Here is a 27,293-nt window from a genome sequence, read left to right on the forward strand (position 1 = left end):
GTCAAAAATAGCATGAGGCTAACATCACAAGGAAGAGGAGGCACTTAATGCAGAAAATATACGTAAGCAGAACACAAATATAGCACAAAGAGGCACCTAGCCATTCAATTGTCGGAAAGCGGTCAAGTAAAAAGACAAAATTACTTTTTTCAATGATATAACATATATTAAAAAATCTTCTATGATTCACAGTTAAAAGAAAATCTTGGTAAAGTTTGTTAAAGGCTTTGTTATCAGGCTGGGTATTGGGCCTATTTTTACTTGTGTGACATCAGGTCAGATTGGGTATGGGCCCGCTGCCAACTTGGAATGGAAGCGTGGCAACACACAATATGCTTAACTAGCAAATTAAAGCAGCAGTATTTGACAGCACAGGAGTGATAAACTTATTGACGTAATGTTTAACAGAAGGAAAAATGGCACTAAAGCTAGCTGGCTATCCTGTTCTGATCAACACGAACAGCGAAAAACATATTTACGTCATGTTTAACAAAAAGAAAAATGCCACTAAAGCTAGCTGGCTAGCCTGTTCTGATCATTACAAACATTAAAATATTAAAAGGAATAGAGGAATAACATAAAAATGTATTCCTCTATTTTTACAAACATACTTTATGCAAACACATACTGAAATAAAACGACATTGTTCATGTGCTGTTTATTGCAAAGAAATATTAGAAGAAAAGTGGCTGAATATGGCTGTTTTAGTTTGCTAGGTGAACGTAGCGGTACACTACAAAAGCTAGAAGCTTTGCTTTGCAGCATTGCTGTTAATCACTATTAACTATCTAAGCCCAATACAGACCTCTTCCCTAGACACCAACTTCTTAATCATCAAGAATTTAAAAAAGGATGTGTTTTGAATATACTGGCCACATAATCCTCACAGTAATGTTCTCATAGCTTGCTGTGAATATGTTACAAATGAGACTTCAATAGCACAAGCCACACATGAAGTCTGGACCATTCTTAAGCTTTTAATTTAACAAAACTGTAAAGTTGGCATCTAAACAATCAGGCACCATTTCTTTTCAGTAAAGAACTGGCAGAGTACAAGGACAAACACATGAGTCTGCCAAGAGAGGGATGGGAAAATGGCATTGCAGGGTGCATGAGAGCATGTCCATGCATCATACTGACCTTTAGTGTTGGGTTTATTATCTGATGGGGGAGGCAGAGCAGTACCTGTCAAACAAGGCTGACGAGCCGTTGCATGTGATCGGAACAAAGCGCATACATAAATACCCAGGACACCCGGCGGAGGCCACAGTCCAGCGCCAGCATGCATTTTTTATTCCCGTACCAAGGGCTGACTGGTCGTCATGTTCTCCCTCCCCCACTTTCTCCCCTCCATTTTTTTTTTGAGCTCTCCTCACTCGGTCTCCCAGGCTCACATGTTGGACACAGCCATTGATCTGGGCCAAGCTAGGCAACACGGGGGACCAGCAATAGAAGATGAGAAACATCCAGAATAGTCCATTCCACCCAGAGGGAAGACGGCAATCTCAAAACTCTCTGTCAAAAAAGGATGTCATGAGCTTCCTGACTTCAAAAAATAATCTTAATGGCTATAACCAATAAACAAGAAAACTAAACGGAAAGGTTTCCGCAGCTGCTATAAGGAAAGTGAAAACGCCGTTGATGCAAAGCAGGGAACCCTGACCTATGAAAACTCTGACCTATGGATAAATGTAAATAGCCAGAAATGCATAAAAATAAAAAAAACATAAATATTTCTTTGTGAGAAGTAGAAAAGAGATATAATTATTTTCTACTAAGTGTATGCATGGGTGGCTGGTACTTCAGACCATCCAGCTATCAAAAAAACATCCTTCTCCATGTATCTTCGCCCCATGGCTATGCAGCCAAGAGTGCTGGCTAGTGACGGCGTACACTCAGCGGGGGCACAAATTATCAGACAAAAAAACAGAAGAGCCCTCCTCAGGGCTAACAAGACAAACAAACCGGGTATTGGGAGACTCAGCAGTGTTCGTGCTGATCCATGGCTAAGCGGCTGGAGGGACTGCTGTCGGGCCCTGTGCTCCGTGGACCCCAGCTCGTGATTCTACAGCTGGCCGAATCTGGCTCGAGCAGGCGCGCCCAGCTGGTGATGCCTGCACCTCCTAAATTAAAATGTACACCCAATTTACTCTCATTTGCTGTGAAATTAACTGGTAAATTTGTTTAGATCCTTCTCCCAGAGAAACGACATGGAGGAAGCAGACCCACATCACCGGGGGAGAGAGAAGGGGGCTCCGTACCCCCGGTCCCTCTGGTCTGTTCTGCAGCAGATCTCTCGTTCCGCCACACAGATAATTGCCAAACTGAATTAGCTAATAATTAATCAAGCCGTCTGAAGCCCATACTGCCAGATCGGGGTGTTCGTTTATTTGACTCTGGCTGCTACCAGTAGGCAGGATGCAGGAGGCTTCTGAGGAAATCTCCGAACATTTAATGTACTGCAGTATAGATTGCCGGTCCTTTGTGGCTCGCGGTGCTTCACAGCCTAAACGATGTGATGTCACGAAATGCTCAATCGAGCGCTGTATCTCACCAAGCCGAGGCATTTCTCTTTAAAAATCACTGATGATTATTCAGGTGTACCAATACCCATTAACCTGTTAGTTTTTATGGGGTGCTTGTTATTTGAATTTTGTTTGCATTCAGAGACGGTGAATGCTGAGCGGTTTCCGAGCCTGCGAGCCGAGAGTTATCCCCTGTGAGACCAGCTGTGGATCAATGCTGGAAAGGTGGCACGCTGCCATCTGGCCCTGGGAACCGGCGAATGGAAGGCTCGATATTGGGGACAATCAATAGATGGAGAGAGTGATACTGGATTGGCTGTGTGGAAATTTCCAGTTCATTAGACTGGGACCTTTCACCCCCGGATAAGATCGTATGAGAGACACTGGGCTCCAAAACTGAGACCTCCTTACAATGCTGGACTATCCTTTGAGTCCTCCATTGGCTGTAGGCTCTTTTAATATCAACAATCCCATCAGCAGTTATGCTAAAGCAGTTGATAATTATCATTTAATGTGAACTCTTCAGCTTGAGCAATACAACTGTGGGAAAAAAGAGAAGACTGACAATGGATGTGTCTGTAGGTCCTAAAAGAAAAACCTAGTCAGTGGGCTGACCCAGGCCAACCCAGCACTAGTAAATTACACATTATAACAGAGGCATGCATGACAATTTACTTGTGTAATTGGTGCTATTTAATTGAAATGGTACTTCTTTCTAATTCACAACAGCATGAAATCTCCATGACCCAGCAATTCCTCCCTGAATTTTGGATCACGTTCACCAGCGCGGAACTCCTGGAACGCTGGGGCTGCCAGGGTCACTCCTGACTCACAGTATCTGGCTGTCAGAAACCCGCCTGAGGCCGTATAACAGGGTGCTCGGCTCACCATTTCTAGCAGCGTGCTGGTGGGGTTAACTGTGGCTCATCCCACCCCAACCACATATCCACAGCAATGAAAAAAGACAGAGAAAGCCACAACATGACTGAACAAAGCCTGGTGATTGACATGGCTGACAGGGTCCCTCCCTGCCTGCTAACTCGTTTTCCCAGAGGCCTACCTGACAATCTGCTGCATGAAGCGGTCGGGGTCGTTGGCGGTAAAGGTGCCGAGCGTGGTCCTGGGGGGGACGCCCTCCTCGAAGCGGATGGACTTAGGGTTAGAGTGGAAGGCAGGGGGCTCGTTGACATCCACCACTGAGATGGTGACCCCCGCGGTGGACAGGGGGGAGGATTCGATGCCGTCAGCCAGGTGGGCCTGATTGGACACCACCACGGTCAGCATGAAGGCCCGGTTCAGCTCATAGTCCACAGGCTGGGAGCCGCAGAGGATGGCAGGATTCAAAATGAAGACAAGAAAGGAAAAGGAACAAATAAATGAAGTGAAATCGCGAGAGCAAAAACATACATATATTTAAGGCTTTTATCTATATTATGTACACATACACAACTGCATGTTTGTAAGGCCTTTTGGACCACTGCAAAAGTTTGGTGACGCCAAATGAACAGCACATTATGAAAAGAGCACAATGGAACATTGAATGACAGGAGCTTAGGGAAGTTAAAATTTTAAATAAGTTAAAATTCAAACAATTCAAAATGTACAGGGGCAGCCAAGCATCATCCTACTCCACATCTGAATCAATTACCCCCAATAAATAATTTCTCCTGTACAACAGGAATAAACACTTGAGAGTGAATTACTTGTTCCAGACACCATTAGGGCAATAAATACAACAACAAAATGACAATCATAACAGAAGTGGAAGTACATGTAGCATGAGGGAGACGAAACCAACACATATAAAACAAGAGCTTGCTGGTATACTTTCTGAAAGTATGTGGCTTTATTAAAGTTTAAGTGACCCTTATCACCATTTTTGTCATCCCTCAGCGAGCAGAGCTTACAGGCTTTAAGTATTCATAACATGTTGTCATGGCTTCTTCACGCTTGCAGTGGGAAAGGCGCGCAGTGTCACTTGACAAATGGGGGCTTATGGAAGATTTGGCACTTGAGAATAAAGTGAAATGACAGTTTTATGCAGCTTTAATGAAGATGCTGCGATTACAAGTTCAAATAAAACAAATATATGCTCGCCTAATGTTAGCACGCAGACAATAAGCGGGTTTACGGTTTAGGCTGCGACTCGGGTTTAGTGTCGACAATAACAATTTGGTGCGCATCTGTGCATGCGCTGCGTTAGCGGCTCAGCGCTGATCGTAATGGACAGCGCGGAGATATAAAAAGCAGCACTAAACAAGCTGCGTGGGTGACGGGGGAGTGGAAGTGACAGACGTGACAATGGCGCCGCGCGAGCACTGGAGGTGCGAGGCCGGGGCGCCGGGGACCGGGAGCCGCAGTCCGCTCTGATCACGACCCGCCCGCTTTGATCCCGCCCATCGGGAAGCCATTATTGATCACAGCTCTTCTGGCTTTGGTCTGCAATTAAGGGGACACGCGCAGGATGGTGTAGAGCCCCAGGCGGGAGATGGAAGGGAGGCAAACCCCAGTCTCCGCCAATCCCGAACACACACCCCCCCCCCGCCCCTAACACACCGCGAGCCCTCTCTCCTATTATTTCCATATTCATTCCACATTACAATTTACATATTCTAATTGCTAATTAAACGAGCACAGAGTGTGCGGGCGAGGTGCGAGGCATAATAACATGTAAATTATGCCGAGCGGTGGAAGAAAGGAGAAATGGGCTGTTTGGTGAACTGGCTCTAGAGACAAATCTCAAACCAAACATCGCAGGATCCCAGAGATCCAATGGAGATGAACTGGACAAACAAGTCAATCTATTCCCTGACCACAAGTACTCTTTCATTTGACTTTGAGTGGTCAAAGGGGATCAGAAAATATAAAAAAGCTGGTATATGACAGCATGCTTTACAGTGGATAAGAATAGTCAAACTGCGAAAATTAAAGCTACCATGTTCTATTCGGTGTCACAAATGTTTGCGCTTAATTGGCTGAGAAACATTACATACGGATAAAACTATGTAAATGGGCTATAACTATGTAAAATTGTTGGCTACAGTGTGCATGCCACTTGAAATGCCCATAATGAATGGGTCAGGGCAAAGCTAGAGTTGGTCAAAGTTTTAAAGTTTGGTCAAAGAGATGCAATAATGAAGAAATTATTCACAGGAGGTGATATATTACCATATTAACCTTGAACATTTGCTTTCTGTCCCCTCCTGTAGTCTGTTTTGTTCATTAGCATTTGTGTTCAAGGTTCCTTTGGTTATATACAAGGGAATATGCATGAGAAAACAAACCACTCATAATTGCAAATTCTTGGTAATGGCAGTAAAATCTGCGACAAATGTTAAAGGTAAATATGTTGGGCAATATTACTTTTCTACTCTAGTTCAGTTAATTGCAAAACATATTGGTCCTAATGAGAACACAGATTTTGAATGCATACTCTCTGAGCACATCACAAAACAATGGGCAGGGACTGCAGCGGGGACTACGATGTTTGCAGTTTAATTGTAGTACCCTCTTAGCTTCAGACCTGGCCTTTTCAATCTGAACTTCAGCCACTGGATGTGATATTTATCTAACCATATTTTGACAGTAAAGAGGTTTGGCATTCCCCCAGGCCTAACCTCAGTTATATGCTTGACCATAGATGATTATAGCAAGGACTATGACCTGACTAATAATACGGACCACTGTACCTGTTCAATAAGCCCCTTCTAGAGGTTCTGTTGATTGGTATTGCATGAGCCTCTATGTTACATGTGTGAGGCTGTGAAAGAATAAAGCCGTACTCTTGTCTCTGACGGTGATATAGCCCTTGGGGGGGTTCTCAGATAGGAGCCAGTCAGACAAGCATCCCTTTAGTCGGGTGTCACTCTGTCTCGCAGAGTGTGTGCGTGCGCGTAAACGCGTGCTTGCTCTCGCTTTTTAAGTGTGTTGTTTGCTTCTTTCTATGAGTAAATGCTGCAGTCTCTTTCTTTAGGCTCCCAGGGGCACTGTCTTTTATTTCATGATCTCTTGATAACCCCCCTCGGGTTGTTATTCCAGCTTACTGCTGCCTGCTGAATTTTATATCAGGGAGAGGAGAGAGGATTATAAAACCAGTCATCTATAGATAATGAAGAGGAGCAAAATACCAATGTTTAACTAGGGGCAAAAAATCATTATCAAAATAAAAAAAATCATGGAGGGTCATTTCAGACACAGGGACATTAGGGTGTTAGCCATTATTCTTTTACATGCTGTAAAGAAATGTAGCTCCTAAACCCTCTCACTGCTGCCACGAGACCAGCCCTCATGTGACCCAGCCCCCCCTCACCGCCCACACTCCAGCACCCATCGTCTCTCAGCTGAAACTCCAAGGGACAAGGGCATTATGGAACTTTTACCCACAGCAGTAAAACTGCAGGAGGCTGTATTGTTGTACAGCAGAATTTACAACACCAGGTAAAATATTATGGGTGCATAAAAGTGAACATGTTTGTAATTGAGAAATCAATATTTAATTTGCTGCACTGGTCTTATTGCCCCCCAACACCCTCCCCCCCCATCCTCCTCCCACCCCTCAGCTCCAACCTCCACATCCTTGCTGCTGACTATCAGCCCCGCCTCTCAGCCCTCAGTCACATTGACTGCGATTCTGCTTCACTGCGCCCAGTGGGTGTCATGGAGGATGAGTATGAGCCACCTCACTCAGGCAGCTCCACTCACGCACACAGCGCAGGGGGGAGGGGGAAAGTGTGACCGCTTGCACTTCCCTAAATTACCAGAGGATACTGGTAATTTAGGATACTCTGAGCTAATAATAATAATAATGACAATAATAATAATAATCACCTAGTAACATTTTTACGACATCTTATTTATTAAGTGCTGTGCAGAATGCGGCCCTATCTTAGTTTATTGAAAGGGAGGGTGCGCACTAAGTTTCTCAATAAGAAATATAAATCCTTTGAGACTACTGCGGCCTGTAGAAAAGCAATGTATCTGCAGAGTGACTGCCAAGATAATTCAAATACTGTGACACAACAAGACTCTTCCTAGCCACTGTACCATTGCTCAATTCAGAAGTGATTTAGTAGAGAAGCAACACTGGATAAGCTGGCCACAATGCATTGAATAGTTTTTCTTTTCAATACTGTCAATATCCAAATACTGCATGGCTCTACGGCTCTTAGATCAACTGACAAAAAGTAGGCAGGCAATATTTTATCAAGAATCATACACCAAAATAATTATTTCTGGGAGAGACTGCCCACAGCATTCATCCAAGAATATATGAATGATTTGAAGGCACCTACCTTTACCACAGTGACCATGCCGTCATTGGTGACAGGGTCAGTGTGGATGGTGAAGTGGCCAGAGGGGTCCCCGCTCACGATCCTGTAGACCGCATTCCAGTTCGGCGAGTGAGGCTGATCCTTGTCGATTACGGTCATGTTGGCCACCACAACGTTTATCCTGTTCTCCGGAACCTCTCCCGAGAACTGCAGAATGGGGCAAAAGGAATCAGTCACAAACGAGGCCTTGCACTGCTGCTGCTTATGAAAAATGCGATTGTGGAACTGAATGCATAGGCGCAGCATATATGTAGTGCACTATAAATTGACACACAATAGAGTCCCATGTCATAGGTTGGTGTTCCTCTGTTTCATATCGCCTGCCACAGGTGGGGAGCCCATGCTGATGACATGTCACATGCACGCCCTTCACATTTAGGATTGCCTGGCTAATCACGACAACGGACTAAACTCAAAGCCTCTCCCTCCCCAATCTTTATGGAAAGAAGCAGAGCCTCACAGCTGCAATCAGAGACACCTACCACACACAAGCCCTGTTCCTTGCTCAACGCTTAAACCATTTAGAGTGTATGCCAACTGCTGTTTACAGTAATGGCTTAATTATCTTGGCGGAATTGAATTCAAACCCCTGTAGCAACATGACTGTTGTAAGCAGTAAACAAATTAAATATGCAGATTCTTTTGTGTCTGTATATTTTTTCAATGTTTTTTTTTTCTGCTTTACACTTCTAGCACAAACATTGAAAGGCTTCTGTTCTACAAAAATACTGGAGAGGTTAAAAAAACAAGACTTGCTTTTGAAAGACTTTCACTGCAGCGCTGGACCAACTGAGTGGGTTTCAGATGTCCCCTCCCTAGAAAAACAACTGCTGTGTCCTGATAAGCAAAACCCACAATGATAAATAAAGAAGAAACGTTTGTGTATGCCCATATGTTGGAAGACAAATCACTCCAGCATACATGGGACACTTGTTCTGTCTGCCCAAAAGATGAAGCACCTAGTGACTATGCGCAGTTTGCAGGACCATATATCAGCACTGGGAGCCACTGAAAGTAAACATGAATAACTGGCTGATGCGCTTGTTTTGGATTTCAAGGAGCCTCACTGCCCCAGCAGCAGTCTGCCTAGCAGTCTGAGCAGTGTGATCATTTGATGAAACAAGTGAAAAAGAAAATAGAATTTGTGTAAAGTGCCGTATTGGGGACCAGCATACTGAGACGCGAGTGTCCTGTCGAATGCCTTAATAGGATGAAGTGGACACGCAGCTGCCTGAAAGCTCTCATTTGGTGGAGAGAGAGGAGGTGGGCCACATTCACGCGTGGAGTGGTTTAGCAAAACAACGAGCTGTGCAAGGCTGCGGACCTTTCCAGAGAGGCACATGCGAAAGCACACAGGGACAACAAAGCAGGGCCTGGGGGCACCACCAGTCTCATTAAGCAACAGCCACCTGTCACAGAAACAGTGGAATCAGACGGCTCAGTCAGAGGTAAGCACCATGAGGGCGGAACATCTTAAGATGAGGGAAATGAAGCAGTGATTCCCAAAGTTTCCAATGCACCACTTAATGAGCGAACAGTTTTTGTAACACACAATTAATGTTACTTTTTATTTTTTTCATATTCATACCAGCTATATTATCAATGTTAGGGCTGATTGGCATAAATGCTAATGTATAGTCAATAGTGAAGTATAGCAGTGCAATAATTTGGGAAGCACTGCAATAGCGCATCATTTCCCCCTCTTCTCCACCAGGTGTGCGTGCCTGTGGGAGCATTGGGGTTTGTACCAGCAGCAGTCTAATGGGTCCTGTTCCCATGTAGAGCACATCCTGCTCATCAGTCCTGCTTTGTCATAAAAAGGGATGTGTATGCGCCTGAGAGGATCTTCCCTGTGTTCAACTGTTCAATCGAATGAGCGATGCCTTTCCAATGAATGATGCATTTTTCATCCCAGCTTCTGAGAACTGTAAATGATGGTGACACAGGAGGCATAAGAAACAATATAATCCATCTATCCTGCCCTTCCATCCATCTATCCATCTAATGTGGACTTTTAGAAATTGACTGGTGTTTCCATGCAACCATCTTTTTTCCTCGGTCTGTTTGTCAATCAAACTGTATTTACACGTTTGATCCATATAACAGTAGGGAACTGCATGGACTAAACAACTGACTTTAAGAGAGATGCTCATCTAGAACATACTGCCAGAGGTATTTCATATCATATATACTACATGGCCAAAATTATGCAGACACCTGACATCCAACATCTCATCCAAGGTAATGGCCATTAATATGGAGTTGGTCATTGCTGCTATAACAACCTCCACTCTTCTGGGAAGGCTTTATACTAGATGTTGGAGCATTGCTGCAAGGACTTGCTTCTATTCAGCCAGAAGAGCATTAATAAGGTCGGGGACTGATTGGACAATTCGGCCTGGCTTGCAATTGGCTTTCCAAATGGTCCAAAAAGTGTTGGATGGGCTTGAAGTCAGGCCAGTCAAGTTGTTCCACACAGACAAAACCATTTCTATATAGACTTCGCTGTATGCCTGCGGGCATTGTCATGCTGAAACAGGAAAGGGCCTTCCCAAAACTGTTGGGAAAGCACCGAATCATCAAGAATATGATTGTATATTGTAGCATTAAGATTTGCCTTCACTGCAACTAAGGGACCAAGCCCAAATCATGAAAAACATCTGCAGACCAAGGGGTGTCCAGACATTTTTGGCCACATATACAGTATGTATATTTCACAGTGAAGTCCACTTTGGCATATATGTTGTTCGTTCTTCATTACTGCATATATATATATATATATATATATATATATATATATATACTGTTAGTTCATTCAGAAAATGGTGTATATGTACAGGGAAATGTATTAGAAAACAACACATTATATACATTTAACTAACAATGTGACTTGCATTTATAACCTTTTCTTTCATTTACTATCGTTAAAAAGGACAATTCACACTAGGCAACATGTCAGCAGTTGCATACACCCATGGAGGGACATGGTTAGCTAAACATCTTATGTTCATGTGCAGTCTCTTAAATAAAAAATAAAGAGTCAAGATAAAATACCATAGGATTACACAACTGCTGGTGAAGTCTAGGAAGGAAAGTCTAGTGAATGATGGTCTGATATACAGTATATACTGGAAGCAACAGTAATTTGTTTTTAACCAGGCTTTGAGATTATTTGTGGAAGATTAAGCTAAATACTTTTTATTTCTGAAGATTACCAAGATTTCGGGACTCGAGTAGAAAAGGTTGCCTGGCTGAATGCATTTTTGTCAAAATGCTATTGCAGTGACTTCTAGCGATTGAACAGAGTGCTCTGAGGGCGGTGACCTAGAGGGGGTGCAATCTGATTATTCAGTATTTTTAAAGGTACAGCATACATCTGAAAATTTGATATAGTTTTAAAAGCTCACTAAGTTATATTTATTCAAAATGTTGCCAAGTTCAGCTTTCTATCTAAGACCTTTGATGCTCTCTTGAATGGCATCATAATGGGCAGTAATGCAGTTGTTCCTGTTTGTGGAACAAACCAATTTATTGAACAGTAAGCTACATGAGATAAAATCAGAGTGGATCTAAGGCTTGGCTGCCTCAAAGGACAGAAGGCACTTTCTGTAACATTTGGCATTTGGTTTTGACTGAACCTGATCATATTAATCACATTTTAAAAATTTTCTTTTGACAAGTAAGATTTGAATCAAAAATTTTGCCTAGATATTAAAAATCAGACACAACCTTGAATTTCTCTCAATTCACATATACTTCATCTTTATTAATTTAATTTGCCCTTTTAGAAAAAGATCAAATACATGCCGTTCTGCTACCATTTAAACAGAGACACAAGTGATATTACTAGTTAGATACATGGAATAGGCCTGCTGATAACTGATGGGTGCAATTTTCTTCCTGTTTTTTTTCTATTTACATAATGCTTCCAGATAGTATAGGCATCACTCTTAGTGTTCTACTTTCAGTGGTGAGATTCACTGGCCTGAAATTGTCCCAGTCCTGCCAAGCATTACTGTCTTTGTCGATGATTCTGTAACAATGCCATCCATTAGTACGCACACAATATGTTTGAAGTTTATGTGGAGGAATTAAAAACGCTATAATAGCATTCAACAAACAAAGCAGCGCAGTGCTTCCTCCTGCAGCAGTCAGGAGCTATAAGCGGGAGGTTGGCTTTCGAACTGATTAGTGTCATTGGGAAAGAGCCCTGTTGAGCTCAGTGGTGCCCATCAATAATGCAGTCAGAGTCAGAGCGTTCAGTTCCAGGCCCTGTCATCGTCAATCACAGTTGGGCTGGAAGGCAGGCCCGAGTCTTTCTCTGTCACCCTCAACAAAAAAAGAAAAGGAAAACAAAACAAAACAAAACAAAAAATATGTTCAAACTTTCCCATTAATCTTGGGTGGAAGCTATGTCACTAACACAGAGAGTGGCTCTGTTTCCCCCCTGCTGTCAAATGCCGAACCGTCCGGCTGCCTCCCTGTCACAGTTGTGACAGCAGAGAAATGGATGATGTGGGGGTGGGGTGGGTTATCTGTGCTGAGGTCACCAAACTTTGTCAAAGTAAAACAAAGAAGAATAAGTGTTACTCCGGGCCTTTGTCTGCCGCCATTCTTTGCATCTGAGCGTAAGTCAGGGAAGGTGATATCGGCCTGTAGTTACACTCTGTCTCTCTTTCAGTCAGTCAGTGACACTCCTCAGTGGGAAATTGCAGACAGGGATGCCAATAACAACTTCCTGCCTCATCAGTCCAATCACCCAATCAACCCAATCAATCCAATCACCTGACAATGAGCCCTATGGCAATAAAATATTTAGCTCAAATACTAAATAAAATTCCCCATAAACTTTGCTTCCAAGAGTATTTTTGCTGCATCATTTCATGAGGAAATGTCAAATGCACATAGTTATCAATATAGTAGCATTTTTGCCTCTCAAGTCGCACCGACCCACATTTGGGAAATAAACTCACAAGGGTTACCTTTCAGAAGAGACCAAGATTATGCCTGTAGGGGTTCAGGAATAGTAACCATTTTATTTTGTGGGTGGGGTTTGGGTGGATGTGTCACAGCTGGAAGAAGTGAGATGGGACTCCCACTCTGTCAGACCTCCTTGTCAGGAGGTCCATTCATCTCTGGACCCCTGGCAGGCGGTCTACTGGCGCACAGTTCCATGAGTGATCTCACAACGGTGACACAGGCCTTCGTGAGCCTGCCCCAAATTTACTCACCTCTGTCGGAGCTGAGCGGGAAAAAATTACCTTTGACAAAACGCTCCTTTTCTAATGTGTCTCCGGCTGCCTTCATCCCGCTCTGACTGCAATTAGTCTGGACTACCTGACATAATTCATTCTTATGGAGTGGCTAACGGCTTAATGCTGCTTCAGCGAGGTGTGAAGGATGGATTGCTGGAATATACATGAAGCCTGAACCCCCCGCCCCACCACCACCACCAGCACATACACCAGCGAGAACCTCCACATTAACACTGGCTTTATTTTCTGCCAGTTTCCTCTGAGAATCTGCACATCAATCCAACACGTACGTTTTCAGAACCAATTTCCATTCCTTTCCCATTTCCCAGCAAGGTTAAATTAGTTCTAGTTAATCTGAAATCATCATTGCTGTTATAACAGACAGGGATAGAAGGAAAAAATCTGTTTTTTAAAAGATTTATTTAAGGACGTCCTCACTGGATGCATCAACAGCAACATTGAATGCCTAACACATTGAAATTGGGTATAATCCATAATTTTCTGTACTGGTATCACCTAAAATCTCAACGTTGCCTCAAAAATTATGCTCAGTATGTGTTAGTATCACGGCTCACTACACAAGTGAACAGTATATGCAGAAGTCTGTGAAGCAAGTGGGTTTTCCTCATGACACACACACACAAATATTTATGCACAAGCAGGAAATTAATAACACGTACCTAAAAATAATGACTAATGTCTTCATTTGGCAGTTATGTTCCACATTTTCAGTACCCTGAAGCTATTTCAATTGATCAGTTCACTCGTGTGCTTTTTCCACCTCCACGAAGATGTAAATCGAAAGAAATATGTAAAAGTTGACATTTCTCAGATCTGTCATATGCAAATGCTAAGTTCTGAGGCTTTATAAGCTATTTTTTCCTGTGCGGAGGTAAAAAAGCGGGTGAAGACGAGGGCAGAGCGTTTGATCGCACGCTATTTCTCAGGAGCAGAGGGATGACGCTTTGTTCCGTGGGCCGTACTGCTCTGGGGGAACCGTGCAGCGGCTGGCCCTGTGGCCCTTAGCATTACCCAAGTGGCCGGGCTCGCTTAGCAGCACAAACACCCAACCCACCACCCAAAATGCACAGCTCGGACCCCAGCACGGATGACCATTCAAACCACAAATAAATAAGAAAGGATGGGATGCGTCTGTGTAAAATACAACTTTTAATATTTTTTCATTAACTATTGACCACATTTAATTTTAATTCCAAACAAAAATATTGCCATTCAGAACATTATTTTGCAGAAAAATGAAAACTGGTCAAAATACTAAAAATGTACCGTGTAGTTATACATTGAATAATCCAAACGAAACAAGTTTATACCATAAACAAATAATAAAAATAACACTTTCTCCGCTAAGGAAGGTTTCAACAATTAATAATCGGTGGAGTAACCCTGACTGTTCTTCAAAAATATGGGGTGGTCTCTTAATTTTTCCAGAGCTGTATGCGTGGAGCCAGAGCTGCATTCTACAGGAAAAAAAGATAAACTATCAGGGGAGTATGATTTACAAAGGGACTTCTCATCTCTTCCGTTGTATGTCCTGTGTTTAGAGGAGGATGAAAACAAGCACTGGCATTGTAGACTGAAGCAGAGAGAAAGGCAAGAGAGGCGGGGGGAAAGAAAGAGAGAACAAGAAGGAGAGGGAGAGAGGATGAGATAGAGATTAGCACCAACGGGTGGGTCACCGCAGTGAAAAACCCAGCTAAAGAGAGTGCACATAATTAACCGCTATCTCTCTCAGAGCTTAAGATGATAATATCGCTTTAGCAAGCGGGAGGTGAGCCCTTTCTCTGAACAGGGTTGTCTGAACTCGGCAGCGTTAATGAGAAGAAAAGTGGCCGGCGGGTTTGGAAACGATATGGGTCGGCTGTGCGCGTGACCCCCCTCCCTCCGCAGCCACCGCCTGCCTCCTCCACCCACCTCCGCCTCACCCAGCATCAAACCCGAAACCCAGCGGCGCTCGTCTTTCAGAAGAGTGCGGAGCGAGGCGTAAACTGCGTGTTCGTCGCTCAGCAGCCGCGGGTCGGCCGGGCCCTCTCTGCGGACGGGGCTTTAGCCCGTTTCGGAGTAAGAGCGAATTACTTTGCGCTCCCACGCAGCACCTGATGCTCTGAGAAGTGTGGCGCCGGGGCTGGCTGATGAGCTCTAATGTGCACCTGGAGGGAGGCGCTAATTTATCATCATGAAGCCTTAATGGTCCTGGGAGCCGCGCTCCTGCAGCTGCTGCCAGGGCTCCCGCTCTAAGCACCTTATCTCCCCTTCACGCTCCAGCCACCGATCCCACCGCCAGCACCCCCCTGCTCCCCACAGCGCCACCCGCCAAGACGCCCGGGCCTTTCATCAGCACGCAAAACAGCCAGAATTTAGAGAGATCCACAGCAAAGTGAATACGTGAACAAAGGCTTCCAGGGAAATCACGCCCCAGCTATAAGCGTAACGAGAGAGGCGGGTCTGCTAAACTTCTCCAGAACTTCCCGTCACGCGCGTGCAGTTTGATGTGATCTGCCCTCGCACTGTGTGGTACTGCACCCCTGTCAGAGGGTAATGACTGAGCGCTGCCGCGAGGGGTTTCGGGATGACGTAGCTTAGAGCGGCTTTTCGCCACCTGCTGAACCCGAACTTCTGTCGACGTTAGCGGCCTAGAAACGGTGTGAAAGAGTTCCATTTCTGCAAAGCAGGCACTGGAGGCCCCACCTTCCTATCCTGGTTAGCTGGACGTGCGACATGTGTACCTGTTAATGAGACTCATCTGAGTAAGCCCGGTACCTCAGAGCCACTGTGCGCATAAACAGCCAAATTAATTTCAGAGACTTCTCCCAGAGGGAGAGCGGGGGGATATTGGGGAGGGAGGGAGGGAGGGAGGGAGGGGGGGTCGAGGCCAACTAAAGAAGGGCCCAGGTTAATGAGAGAAGGACCAGTGGGGAGAGTACTGGCCCTGGGACCCGTCCCACTTCAGCGAGGAGGACAGCACCTCTATCAGGGGAGAGCACTCCTCCAATTACCTTCTTTTTCTTTTTCGTCGGTGGGAGGTCGTCCTTGCAATTAGCCGACTAAGAAAATGAGACACCCACGTCGGGCTCGCCTTCCCCTCTCCGGATTGATTAATGGGGTTGGCGTTTCGAGTTCGGGCTTGTTTCTGAGGGGTGTTTAATAACCTCATTTTTATACTGCACGCTGGTACGCAGCAAAGACAGATTAGTACAATGAGAATTACCCCGCATTCCCATCCTCTGTCTGCCCTTTGCCTCTGTAGTCTTATTGCAAACCTCTCTGAAGATTTGGGTTTTCAAAAGTCTCCCTGCACAAGAACTTACAACTAAAGGATATGACACACACACACACACACAAACACACATGCATGCACGCACGCACACGCACACACGCACAAGCACACACACACACACATACACAAATACACATCCACACACACACGTACGCCCACGCACAGGCACACACACATGCACACATGCACACGCACAGGCACACACACATGCACACACACATACACACACACACACACACACACAAATGCACACGCACAGGCACACACACATACACACACACACACACACACATGCACACGCACACACACACACACACACACAAATGCACACGCACACACACAGGCACACACACATACAGACAAACACACACATATGCACACGCACACACACACACACACACACAAATGCACACGCACACAAATGCACACGCGCTCTCTCTTCTGCATCTCAGCAGGCCCTTCTGCCCAGCATGGTGGTGCGGTAAGGAAGACATCCTGTCTAGATGTGAGCGAGTCGGTTTAGCGAGGGGGGAGAGCTCTTATGGAACGCCGAGGTGTAGCAGGCAGCCGAGGCAGCGGCGTGGGGCGAGCAGTCGAAGCGCGGGAGACGGGCGCAGATCCGACGCCGCCTCTCGACGCGAGCGGGCTGATTGAAATGCAGCGTGCGGCTCTGGCACGCCGCGGCTCTGATGCTGCTTCAGGCTGGAAGCAGACACCACAGGCTCCCTCTGATGAGCCGTGAAGAGGGAACAGGGCCAGTCTCCACGAGCGTGCCTCCAGGCCAGTCTTCACTGAGAGACCCGCGGCGGAGCAGGTCTGATGCTCCAGTTCTGCAGCACCTGCCGCTCACTCTTCCTTCGCTCTCTCTCTCTTTGTCTTGTATGTTTCATGCAGACAGGCAGACACAGACACACACACACAGATACACACACACACACACACACACACCCAGCTACCAGATGATTTCCTTTGCTGACAATATTATCTGTCAAATGCATTTCCATAATCATGCACCAAAGTACAGTAAAGACAAGCACAAGCACATACAGTTTGTGTGTACACACATTATACACACATATGTGTATCCCTATCCCCTACACCCCCTCCATGTTCATTACACTTCCTCCTTGATCCGTATTGTTTCTCCCTCTCTCTCCCCTTAACTTCCTCCCTACTCCCCCCACTCCTTCACTGCCTCCCGCACCTCCCCGCTCACCACACCCCCCTCCTTCCTCCGGTAATCCCTCCCATCTCGCTCTCATGTATCTGGTCCCTCAACCCCTCAGGACACAACTGCTCTCACCTCACTCACTGGGCCTGTTTTGCCTGTCTCATTTAATCCGTCGGGATAACAAATTGCCTCCTGAGTTTTCTCATTCCCCGCTATCACCAGGGTGCTGGCGCTCACTGGCGTGCCCCTGCCTCCCTGGAATAGGTATCATTTACTGTGAGAGGGAACATCAGCGCTCGGCCCCTTGCAGGCATGGGGAGGGGGGGGAGGCCATTAACCACCCAGAAGGACAGACACAGCTAAGGAGCACTCACCACCGAGACACTTTATTTCCCCCGAACACAAATGATAAAAAAGAAAAAAAAAAAAACAAGGGCTGGATAATGTAAGGCAGTGTTTCCAGCCATTATTTTCTCTTGTTTTTCTTTTTTATTCTTTAAAGACCCTGCACCGCGCCGTGACCTTTCATCGCAGGCACTGCAATCACGTCATTATCGTTATTGCTGCTGCCGCTCTGATAATGGTGATGGTCATGATGATGGCGACGATTATTTGTGAAAGGCGCCGCGCGAAAGATCAACCGTCGCGTGTTTTTCCACTCCCGCCTCCGCCGCCGGACGATCAGTCCGCTCGGCTGCTTTCGTTTCCAGCGCGTCCTCGCCCCGCCACCGTTCCCGCCGGGCCCAAAATAGAACGCAGCTGACAAAGTTTGATGAGAAATATCCCACTGTTCGCTCTTCCTGTAAATAAGTACGGCTGACCCTGCTATTCCACTTAGCATGGAGTTTCTCCTCCGCGCTATCGGCTGTGATGACTGTTTGAGGGCTGATGAATGATTTGCACACAACAAAGAAGGGAAAAAATGCATTTGTTTTGTCTGCCAGACATAGTTCTCCCTGTCTCCGTACCCCGCTTCTGCAGCTGACAGATTGCATTACTGTGTGAATCACCCTCTGAGTCATTCGTTAGGCTACGTTTGAACCCAGAGAGTTGAAAAAAGTTGTCAGAAAGGGATTATCAAGGAAGGAGCATCACTTTCTGAAACCTAACAGGCTTATAAACAAACCTGAAGCCATTGCAGTCTGTGGGGAAATTGAGATATTTTACACTTCACCAAGACAGGAGTTATTAGGCATTTTCCAAGGCAACAGAAACCAGGTTTTTGGTCGTGTTTTGTTTTTGTAATTTTGTTTTACACATTTTAGCCTTCCAAGCCACATGGTTCACTGTCTTCCTCTGCCTCCCCACCACCACCACCACCACCCCCCAAGACCCAGACCTTAGGTCAGAACTATAAACTTATACTTCCCACCTCAGCTTGTTATAATTACTCCCATGAAGCACTTCCCTCACCCCAGACATTAGCTGGGAAGCACGGTTGGGGCAAGAGAAGTGTGAGAACTGTGGCAGATTGTTTGTGGGTCGCACAAACTCACCGTCTTGACGGTCATCTCTGGGGGGTTGTCGTTGACGTCTGTCACAGAGATGATGGCCGTGGCTGTGTTGGACAGCCCAAAGTTCAGATTGCCCTCCATGTCAGTCGCCTGGACGATGATGGTGTATTGGGACACTTTCTGCAAGAGAGAGCCCACAGTTTTAAAGGGCAAAATCTGTTCCACATGAATGAGTGAACAAACACAGGGAAGATACTGTTGTATGCTGAGGAGGAGAAAGCTGTGTCTTCATCACCCTGCCAGTCCGTTAAATAATTGAACAGGAATGAAACTCAATACCAAGAAAATTCACACACAATTCCGTGCTCCATTAAGCCATTGCTAACTGAATGCATATTTTGAGTAATACTCACACACACACACACACACATGCACGCACACACACACACATGCACACGCACACACACACACATGCACACGCACACACACGCATGTGTACACGCACTCACGCGCTTGCGCACACACACACACACACACATACTCATGCACACGCACACACATACTCATGCACACGCACACACATGCATGTGCACACATACACACACACACACACACACACACAGGAACAGTCTGTGTTTCATGTTTGTGTGAGTGTGGGAGGAGCAGAGGGTCAGCTGTAAAAGTGTCATGTTTGGATGGATATGTGACAGATTTGTATTCAGAGCAGCGCCAGCACCTTTGCGCTGGTAATGGCTTTAAACTACACGGGCCCGCGTTTGTGAGGCGCGGGTTGTGAAGCGTGGGTGTGCGCTGGGAGACCCATTTTTTACCGCCTAACCGTCCCCGCGTTGAGCTGCGCTGTGGCGCGATCATCAGTCATTTTAATGTGAACGCTGGCACTTAAAAAAGAAACACTCTATTGAAAATATTATTGAAGGTGAACAAACGTTACTTAGTCCCTTAACACAGAAAACTGGAAGCTTTGTGCCGCTATCCCCCTCTCCCAGACCACTTTCTGACCTGCATCCCTGACCTGGAGGCTGTGCGGACTATGGTCTAGGACGCAGGGATGCAAGAGCGCAAAAAACTGCAAAAAGGATGCAGTTTCTGGAATCGAAGCCAGAGTGAAATTGTTTAATACAAATTAAGATATTTCTAATATTTTTTCACACACCAATGCAGACACTGCATAAAATCTACACTAAATTTTATTTAAAATAGAATTCATACCAAACAAGACCTGTTATATATAAATAAATCCCTTAAAAATTCAAAATCAATTCCATCGCAAATTAGATGCAGAAATACCAATAACATGAGAATGCTAAAAATAATGGTTTTTTTTTTTAAACAACAGCTGGTGGTTATCTCTCTCATTTTCTTTCGCCTAGAGCAGTTTCAGACATTATACAGTAATAGCAGAACTCTTCCTGGTGCACGGAGTTAATAAAATATGAGCCCGAGGTGGATTGAGACGGCGGAACGTTGAGAGAGCATCTCTCCAGTTGGGCGCATCACCATTTCAGGAACAGAAACTCTGGAAATCAAAGCCTGTGTGGCATTACTACAGTTCTGCTCATGGTTTAGCAACTGTGTATTACAAAAGGATTAAAACATGCAGTGGGGGGCGAAGAGACAAGCTTTTTCGGCTTTAACCTTGCAGGCAAAGGTCCACAGGCTCCTTTAAAGATCAACACCACCTCTGAGAAAAAGGGGAAAAAACAGCCCTCCATCTTGTGTAAATTGTGTCTTGCATTAGTTTGTTCAAATGCAAAGCGCACTCTCCTCCCTTTTACTTACTCCGCTCTGTTCAACAAGTCGAGGGGCAGCGGGTTACAAGGCGCTCTGCGGCGCTCTGCGGCGCTGTCCCTGGTGCTGAAACTCCTTGAGAAGAAACATGCCTGTGGCAGTGTCTCTGATCTGCAGCGGCTGTGTTATGACTAATCCCACCGCCTCTGAATTCCTTTTTGAGGTGGATGCTGGGCATCGCAGGCAGGCTGAGGAGGGGGTGGCGTAAGAGGGGGGGCGGCACAGATGCAGGCTAGCGCTGTGCGGATGTTTGGCGCTGGTGAGAACAAGCCCCCTCTCTGCAGCACAGCACAGATAAGCCAGGGCCAGAACCTCTCCCATGGCACGGGCGACCCAGGCCACGCTGCGGTGGGAAAGGTCAGTGCTCAGCTTAAATGGAGATCAATGCCCTCCCTCCAGTTCACCCTGAAAAGAACACTGTATCTGGCGTGCGCAAAGCTTAATGTGATAGCTAATGCACCAAGCCCAGAAGCACTTACACATTCAGATTCATTAGGCATAACACATTGCCCTCCGTCAAATTACTGGCTTTTAAATAACGATGCATTTCACTCTTTATTAACTGTGGAATGAAATACGTGCAACAAAAATTCTGCTACTTCTGCTACCTCTAAGAGACTACTACAGTAAAGGGTAAAACAGGCATGAGAATGAATCTTCATGTTTCGCATTAACATCTCTGAGTGTTGTTTAAGCTGAATAAGAAGAATGCACAGGTTTGTACTGTGCCTGCATTCCTCTTCAAGTTGTGTCTCGTAATGCAATGCAGTGGACTACAACTGAGCTGAGAGTGAGCCTCTCGATAATTAAAAATTCTGAGGAGGGCCGTGTTGTATGCATTTTGTAAATATTTTGATGAACAAGGACCAACCATTTCAGGAAATAGAGTGCTTCTGCGTTTGTTGGTTTCATGGTATACGTATCATTGCATGTGCGCGTGGGTGTGTGCATCTAGACATGATTGTGTGTAAGTGTGTTTCTGTATGTCTTTACAAATGCCTGCACATTTCTGTGAGTGCAGCTTACTGTGTGTCTTTGTGTGTGCCTTAGCGTGAATGTTTCTGTGTTTTGAATGTACCCATGTCTCGCCTTCATAAATCCATGTATTTGTGTTTTTGTGCATATATGGCCCCTTTTCAGTCAAGTGGTCTGGTCAGCTTTGACTTTTAGGCAAATGAAAACATGACCTTTCTATTGCTAGCCTGGCTAGTAAGTTTAACTGATGGCTGCACTTGCCAAATCGTGTTCGTGAAGAAAAAAAAATCTTATTTTTAATTTTTAGTCAAAGTTAAGGACACATGTTGATTGAGACCCAGCCTGTGTCTCTGTGAGTGCCTGTGTGTACGTGTGTCTGTGAGTATGTGTGTAATGAGTGGGTGTGACAGCTTATCTTTGTGAGCACATGTGTCTGTCTTCAGCTGTGTGTGAGAACTGAAGAGAAAGTGCGAATCCGCGCTGGGAACTGAAAATTATGCAGACGCATCACCGGCCGCGTCGCAGAGCCCGAATTTAACTCCAGGCGCAGATTTACCCAGCGTCCCCCTCCTAATCGCCCCTCAGTGTACCTTCGCTAACTGGGCTGCAAACAAAAGGAGCAGGCATAATGAGTTTTATAGATCTCTTTTACTGATCTCACATCCCGCCAAATCGGGTCACACAGAAATAAGCAATCTTTTCAGCTAGAACAAAAATGCGATTTTCCCACTGCCCCGAGCCACGGGATTTTAATCTGCTGAGCATAAAAGCGGTGGAGGTTAACAAAGGCAAAGTGCTTTATTGCAGGCGTGCAAATAAACGCAGCTGACAATGGATTCTGAACTAAGTGCTTATTTGTCTAGAAGGACTTTAGAAGTATGCGCCCAATAATATGCAATTGCCAAAAATTGAGGAACTAAATAGAATACCATCATGCATAATGGTGACAGGTTAGGAAGGTAGCCATGGAAATCAGAAATGTGAAATCCAAGAGGCCCGACTATTTCAGTGTTTTCAGTGTATTCACTCAAGAATGGAAAAAAAGGAAAACATTAATGGAATGCACGCGTAGATTGAGTTTTAAGTCATTTTCCGTCTCTGGGGAAAAGTCATTGATCATAGTGATGAATGGAGAGACACATTAGCATCAAAGGGAGATGGAGAGATGGAAAGAGAAAATATGATAGGTGTAGCGTTTCTTCTTCTATCTGATTGATTCATTTCTCCTGTCCGTCACTAACATTTCAGCTGAAAATGAACCCATTATCAGCAGGCTTGCTGTGTGCTTGCTGTGCGGGCGCGTGTGTGGGCGCACTGCATGCGTGCGTGTGAGTGCGTGTGAGTGTGCTCTGCATGCGTGTGTATGTGTGTGTGCGCGTGCATACGCTTGCTGTGTGGGTGCGTGTGTGTGTGCACTGCATGCGTGTGTATGTGTGTGCGCTCTGCATGCGTGTGTATGTGTGTGTGCTCTGCATGCGTGTGCATGTGTGTGCATGCATATGCTCACCATGCGCTTGCTGTGTGGGCGCGTGTGTGTGTGTGCACTGCATGCGTGTGTATGTGTGTGCGTGCATACGCTTGCTGTACGCTTGCTGTGTGGGCGTGTGTGTGTGCGCTCTGCATGCGTGTGTGTGCGTGCATACGCTCGCCGTGCGCGCCTCTGTGCACCCATGCGAGAAGAGCGCTGACCAAGAACAGACTGCGTTTCTGAGTGAGTAAGTGTCAGTGTAATCACAGTGGTCAGGAGGTGAATGAATGAATGACAGAACACAAACCAGAGTCCATTAATTCCGCACTCTGCCCCTGAATGGCACAGTGCTCACACACAAACACACATTTCTCACGCACACACTCACAGAAATGGGTAGCGCTCATCCTGCTTTGAGTGCGTGTGCGTCCGCGTGTGTGTGGGTGGGTGGGCGTCTGTGTGTCTTTCTGTCTGTGTGTATGCTATGTGAGTGTATATCTGAGTGCATATGCAGGTAATGCATCCTGCATCCCATGTTACAGCCCAATGAAGCCCTGGCTGTCAGACTCAAGGTCCTCCCTCAGCCACTGAGTCACCGCAGACGTATCGGGGCCGTAACAGGCAGGCCGGCTGCGTGGCGCGCGAGACGTAATGAAGACCAGCAGCTCAGCTTAGAGCCTGTCCGTCAGCCCCTCACTCAAAGAGGGCCTGAGCGATGCAGGGAACCATGAGTCCTGAGATACTGTTTCCAGGGAGGTGATTACAGCGGCGCGCGCTGTCGATTTTATACACCAGCAAACCCAGGCTCATGAAAACCTGTGAGCCGCAACACAAGGGTCCAGAGAATTTTATGAAGATGATCGGAATTGCAGCAGCTTTTCCGTAGCAGAGGAAACACCTCCAATGCTTCGGAGGGATCGATATAACTGAATTCCTTAAGGTTTATAATGCATGGTCTGACTTAATCATCTGTTAAAATGTCAATGGCCTCTTTTAAAAGGGACAAACGCATATAAAGATTCAATTTCACAGAGAATTGTCACAAGCAAATTGGGTGTAGCAAATAACAAATAAAACCCTTTCTGGAGTGTGTGTGTATCTGTGGTATCTGCATGTTTGTACATGTGTGTTTGTGTGTGTGTGTGTGTGTGTGTGTGTGTGTGCGTAAGTGCATGTGTGTGTCTGTGTGTGTCTGTGTGTGGGTGTGTGTATGTGTGAGTGCATACATGTGTGTCTGTGTGTGTATATGTGTGTATGCGCGTGTGTGCAAGTGCTCTTAAAAATCATATCCACTCACTTGAGGAACAGCAGGTGAATTTGCATAAGCAGACAGAAATGATGGTGGCCTGAGCTTGTTGACCAGCCCTAACAAACACCCTCAGTGTAGCGCAGAGTGCCGCGGAGCCGCTCAGAGACCCCGCACCGTGTCCTAATTGGCATGCAGCAGAAATCAAACCTGGACGTTTCTGGTGTAATGAGTCTCTTCCCTGGGCTTCCCCATTACGACTGAAGTGTCTCCTTCACCTGCTAATTGCTGCGTAAATATTCCAATTAGGCCGCGGCTCCTGAAGAGGGGGATTAGCAGCAGCCTCGCAGCCCACGGCCCCCCTCACGCCTTGTTTAAGACCCCCTCTGATACCCCAGGCTGTACTGAAATGCTGCATTTACATTATGCCATCTAATTAGACAAGCCTGCAATTACATTCACCTTCATCCCGCACCCCCTCCTTCTCCCTCCCCTAGATAGTCCTCACTTGGTACGGTAGTCCCTGCTTCCAAAATAAGAGGCTGCATACCTGTGCTCCTAAAACAGAGTACAGCAAAGGCTGCACCTCACTGGTACGTCTGTATCAAGATGACCAGTAGCCAACTTGCAATGAAACACACCAGCAAACTCCAGCAAACACTGCAACATTCCAGGACTGGTTTCTGACACCCCAAGTATGCAAGATAGCGATGTTCTTTGTGCAATTCAATACAGCCGACATAGCAACAATTCACTGGGGCTGCCAAGCCAACTGCATGCAGTCTTTGAAATAGAAAATATGTTGGTAAGCAATGCCGATCTGCATGTGACCGTGACCAATCAGAAAGCATACAAAATGTCCTGAGGAAAACTGTTGAAATTGAAGGAAGTGTTTCATTTTCAGCTAACCTTTAAAAACTGGACTGGCAATTGAAACGGAAAAAAAATCTAGCAGGGCCTGATAAAACTTGCCACTCTTGAGGATTTTTTTTTCATAGCTGTTTTTTTTTGTGAGACAGTCTGACAGTGTGTGTGTGTGTGTGTGTGTGTGTGAGCGTGCATGTTTCTGTGTGTATGTGCATCTTATGTGACAGTCTTATCCTCAGCAGCAGACTGGTAAACATTCAGGTGTGCTGCAGCTTTAATCCTGCAACAGACGGACAGAGGATGGATTAGTGCTGTTCTGATAAGAGATGGGAATGAGAAACATGGTGGGACTCAGCACGGCCATTTCCATACAACTCTTTTTCTTTCTTTCTCACTCTCTCTCTCTCTCTCTCTCTCTCTCTCTGCTTTGCTCACTCTGTGTGGTCTCAGTCTGTCTGTATCCTTCCATGCACTTTCTCTCTCTTTTTCTTTCCATTTCTGTCTCTGTCATCATAAATATATATATATATGTGTGTGTGTGTGTGTGTGTGTGTCCTGCTTATATCACAGCCTCCGAGGCTCTGATCAGAGTCCCCTGTGAGAATACCTCTCACACGGCCCCAGGGCTGTGATCAGAGGCAGGCGGGGGAGTCTGCACTCTGGTATTGATCCCAAGACAGGGAGAGATTACGTACGCAATCTTCCTCTTCCCCCACCGTTTGCCAAAGGAGACAGAGACCCACCCCCCGGAGTCCTGTCCTCCCCCATCTCCTTCCACACTCCTCTGGGTTATTTACCCTCCCGGATACCTGCCACTGCCTCCCAGCACGTTCAGCCCACACTGCTGCGTGCTGTATGGTAATCAGGGCACATAGAGTTCAGCAGTGCTAATAGCTCAGGCAGGAGACCCCGGCACAGGCGTGGGTACTGCCTTCCATGAGAAAGCTCCAGGCTCTCTCAGTGGTCTCGGCCCGGTCTCGGGCTCCTGCGCCTGGACCACAGGCCCCGCGGTCGCTACCTCGGCCGGGCCGAGCCTCGACGGCTTCCGCCGCTCGCCCAGCCGCCCGCCCGAGGGCTCCGCAGCTTCGAAAGTTTTCCAATCGCAATCAGCCGAGATGGCGGCTCGAACGGCGGCCCGAGCGGCGGGCCTGCGGCTCCTTTGTTGCCGGAGATGGAGCTTCAGAAGCCCGCTCCCTTTGAAGCGCGGCGTGCCTGGAAGCAAGCAGAGAACGGCTTCACAGAGAGGGCCCTGAGAGTCAGGCCACGAGCTGCACGCTGCAGCAGAGACAGCTGCTCCTGGGGGGGCGGGGGGGGGGAGAGAAAGCGAGAGCAGGTTTGGCTCTCTGATGGTCCCATCTCTCAGCGCCTGGCATTTCTTATGCAGAAGAGCCGCTGCTGGGGGCAAACACTTTTCTTCCTTATTATTTATGTTTGCGGACAAGCTGTTTGCGGGTCCTTTGGGGGGGGGGGGGGGGGGGGGGAGCGATAGAAGCCTGATGTAAGCAAAAGAATAATGAGTTTTTATTCAGCTGGAGACGGTCTTGTAACAGGGAGGCTTCATGTGCAGTTTAAACTCCTGAGGCTTGTTTCGAACCTTTGATAAAAAAACAAGACAAACACAAACACAGACACACACACACACACACACAGATATGGGAGTCTTGAACGCAAAAAAATAAAGCTGAGCTTGGTAGAATAGCTGTGTTTTGCACTCAGGAAACAACGCTACATTATGTGCAGTACATTCAGGCAATGTACAGCTATGGTTATGATTTACAAAGTAAAGACATGACTTATTACCTAACTTAAGACCAACGCTAATGCAATGGCATAATGGCTAAGGAGCTGTGTTTATGATGCAGGTTTGTGCAGGTTTGATTGCTCTGTGCTTTTAAGTT

The 27,293-nt window shown here is 46.2% G+C and overlaps 1 protein-coding gene across 2 annotated transcripts in view; it reads right to left on the minus strand.

Moving 5' to 3' along the window:
• The window catches only part of LOC118208441 (cadherin-4-like), a 399,806-nt gene that overhangs the window by 15,058 nt on the left and 357,455 nt on the right, over window positions 1-27,293 (minus strand). For both annotated transcript variants that reach the window (XM_035383132.1, XM_035383131.1), the window contains exons 9-11: window positions 19,073-19,210; window positions 7,817-8,002; window positions 3,586-3,839 (exon numbers count right to left, since the gene is read on the minus strand). In XM_035383132.1, the coding sequence (XP_035239023.1) occupies window positions 3,586-3,839; window positions 7,817-8,002; window positions 19,073-19,210 (578 nt within the window). The remainder of the gene's footprint in view (window positions 1-3,585; window positions 3,840-7,816; window positions 8,003-19,072; window positions 19,211-27,293) is intronic.

This window comes from Anguilla anguilla, chromosome 11 (assembly GCF_013347855.1).
Source record: "Anguilla anguilla isolate fAngAng1 chromosome 11, fAngAng1.pri, whole genome shotgun sequence".
NCBI classification, from domain to species: domain Eukaryota; kingdom Metazoa; phylum Chordata; class Actinopteri; order Anguilliformes; family Anguillidae; genus Anguilla; species Anguilla anguilla.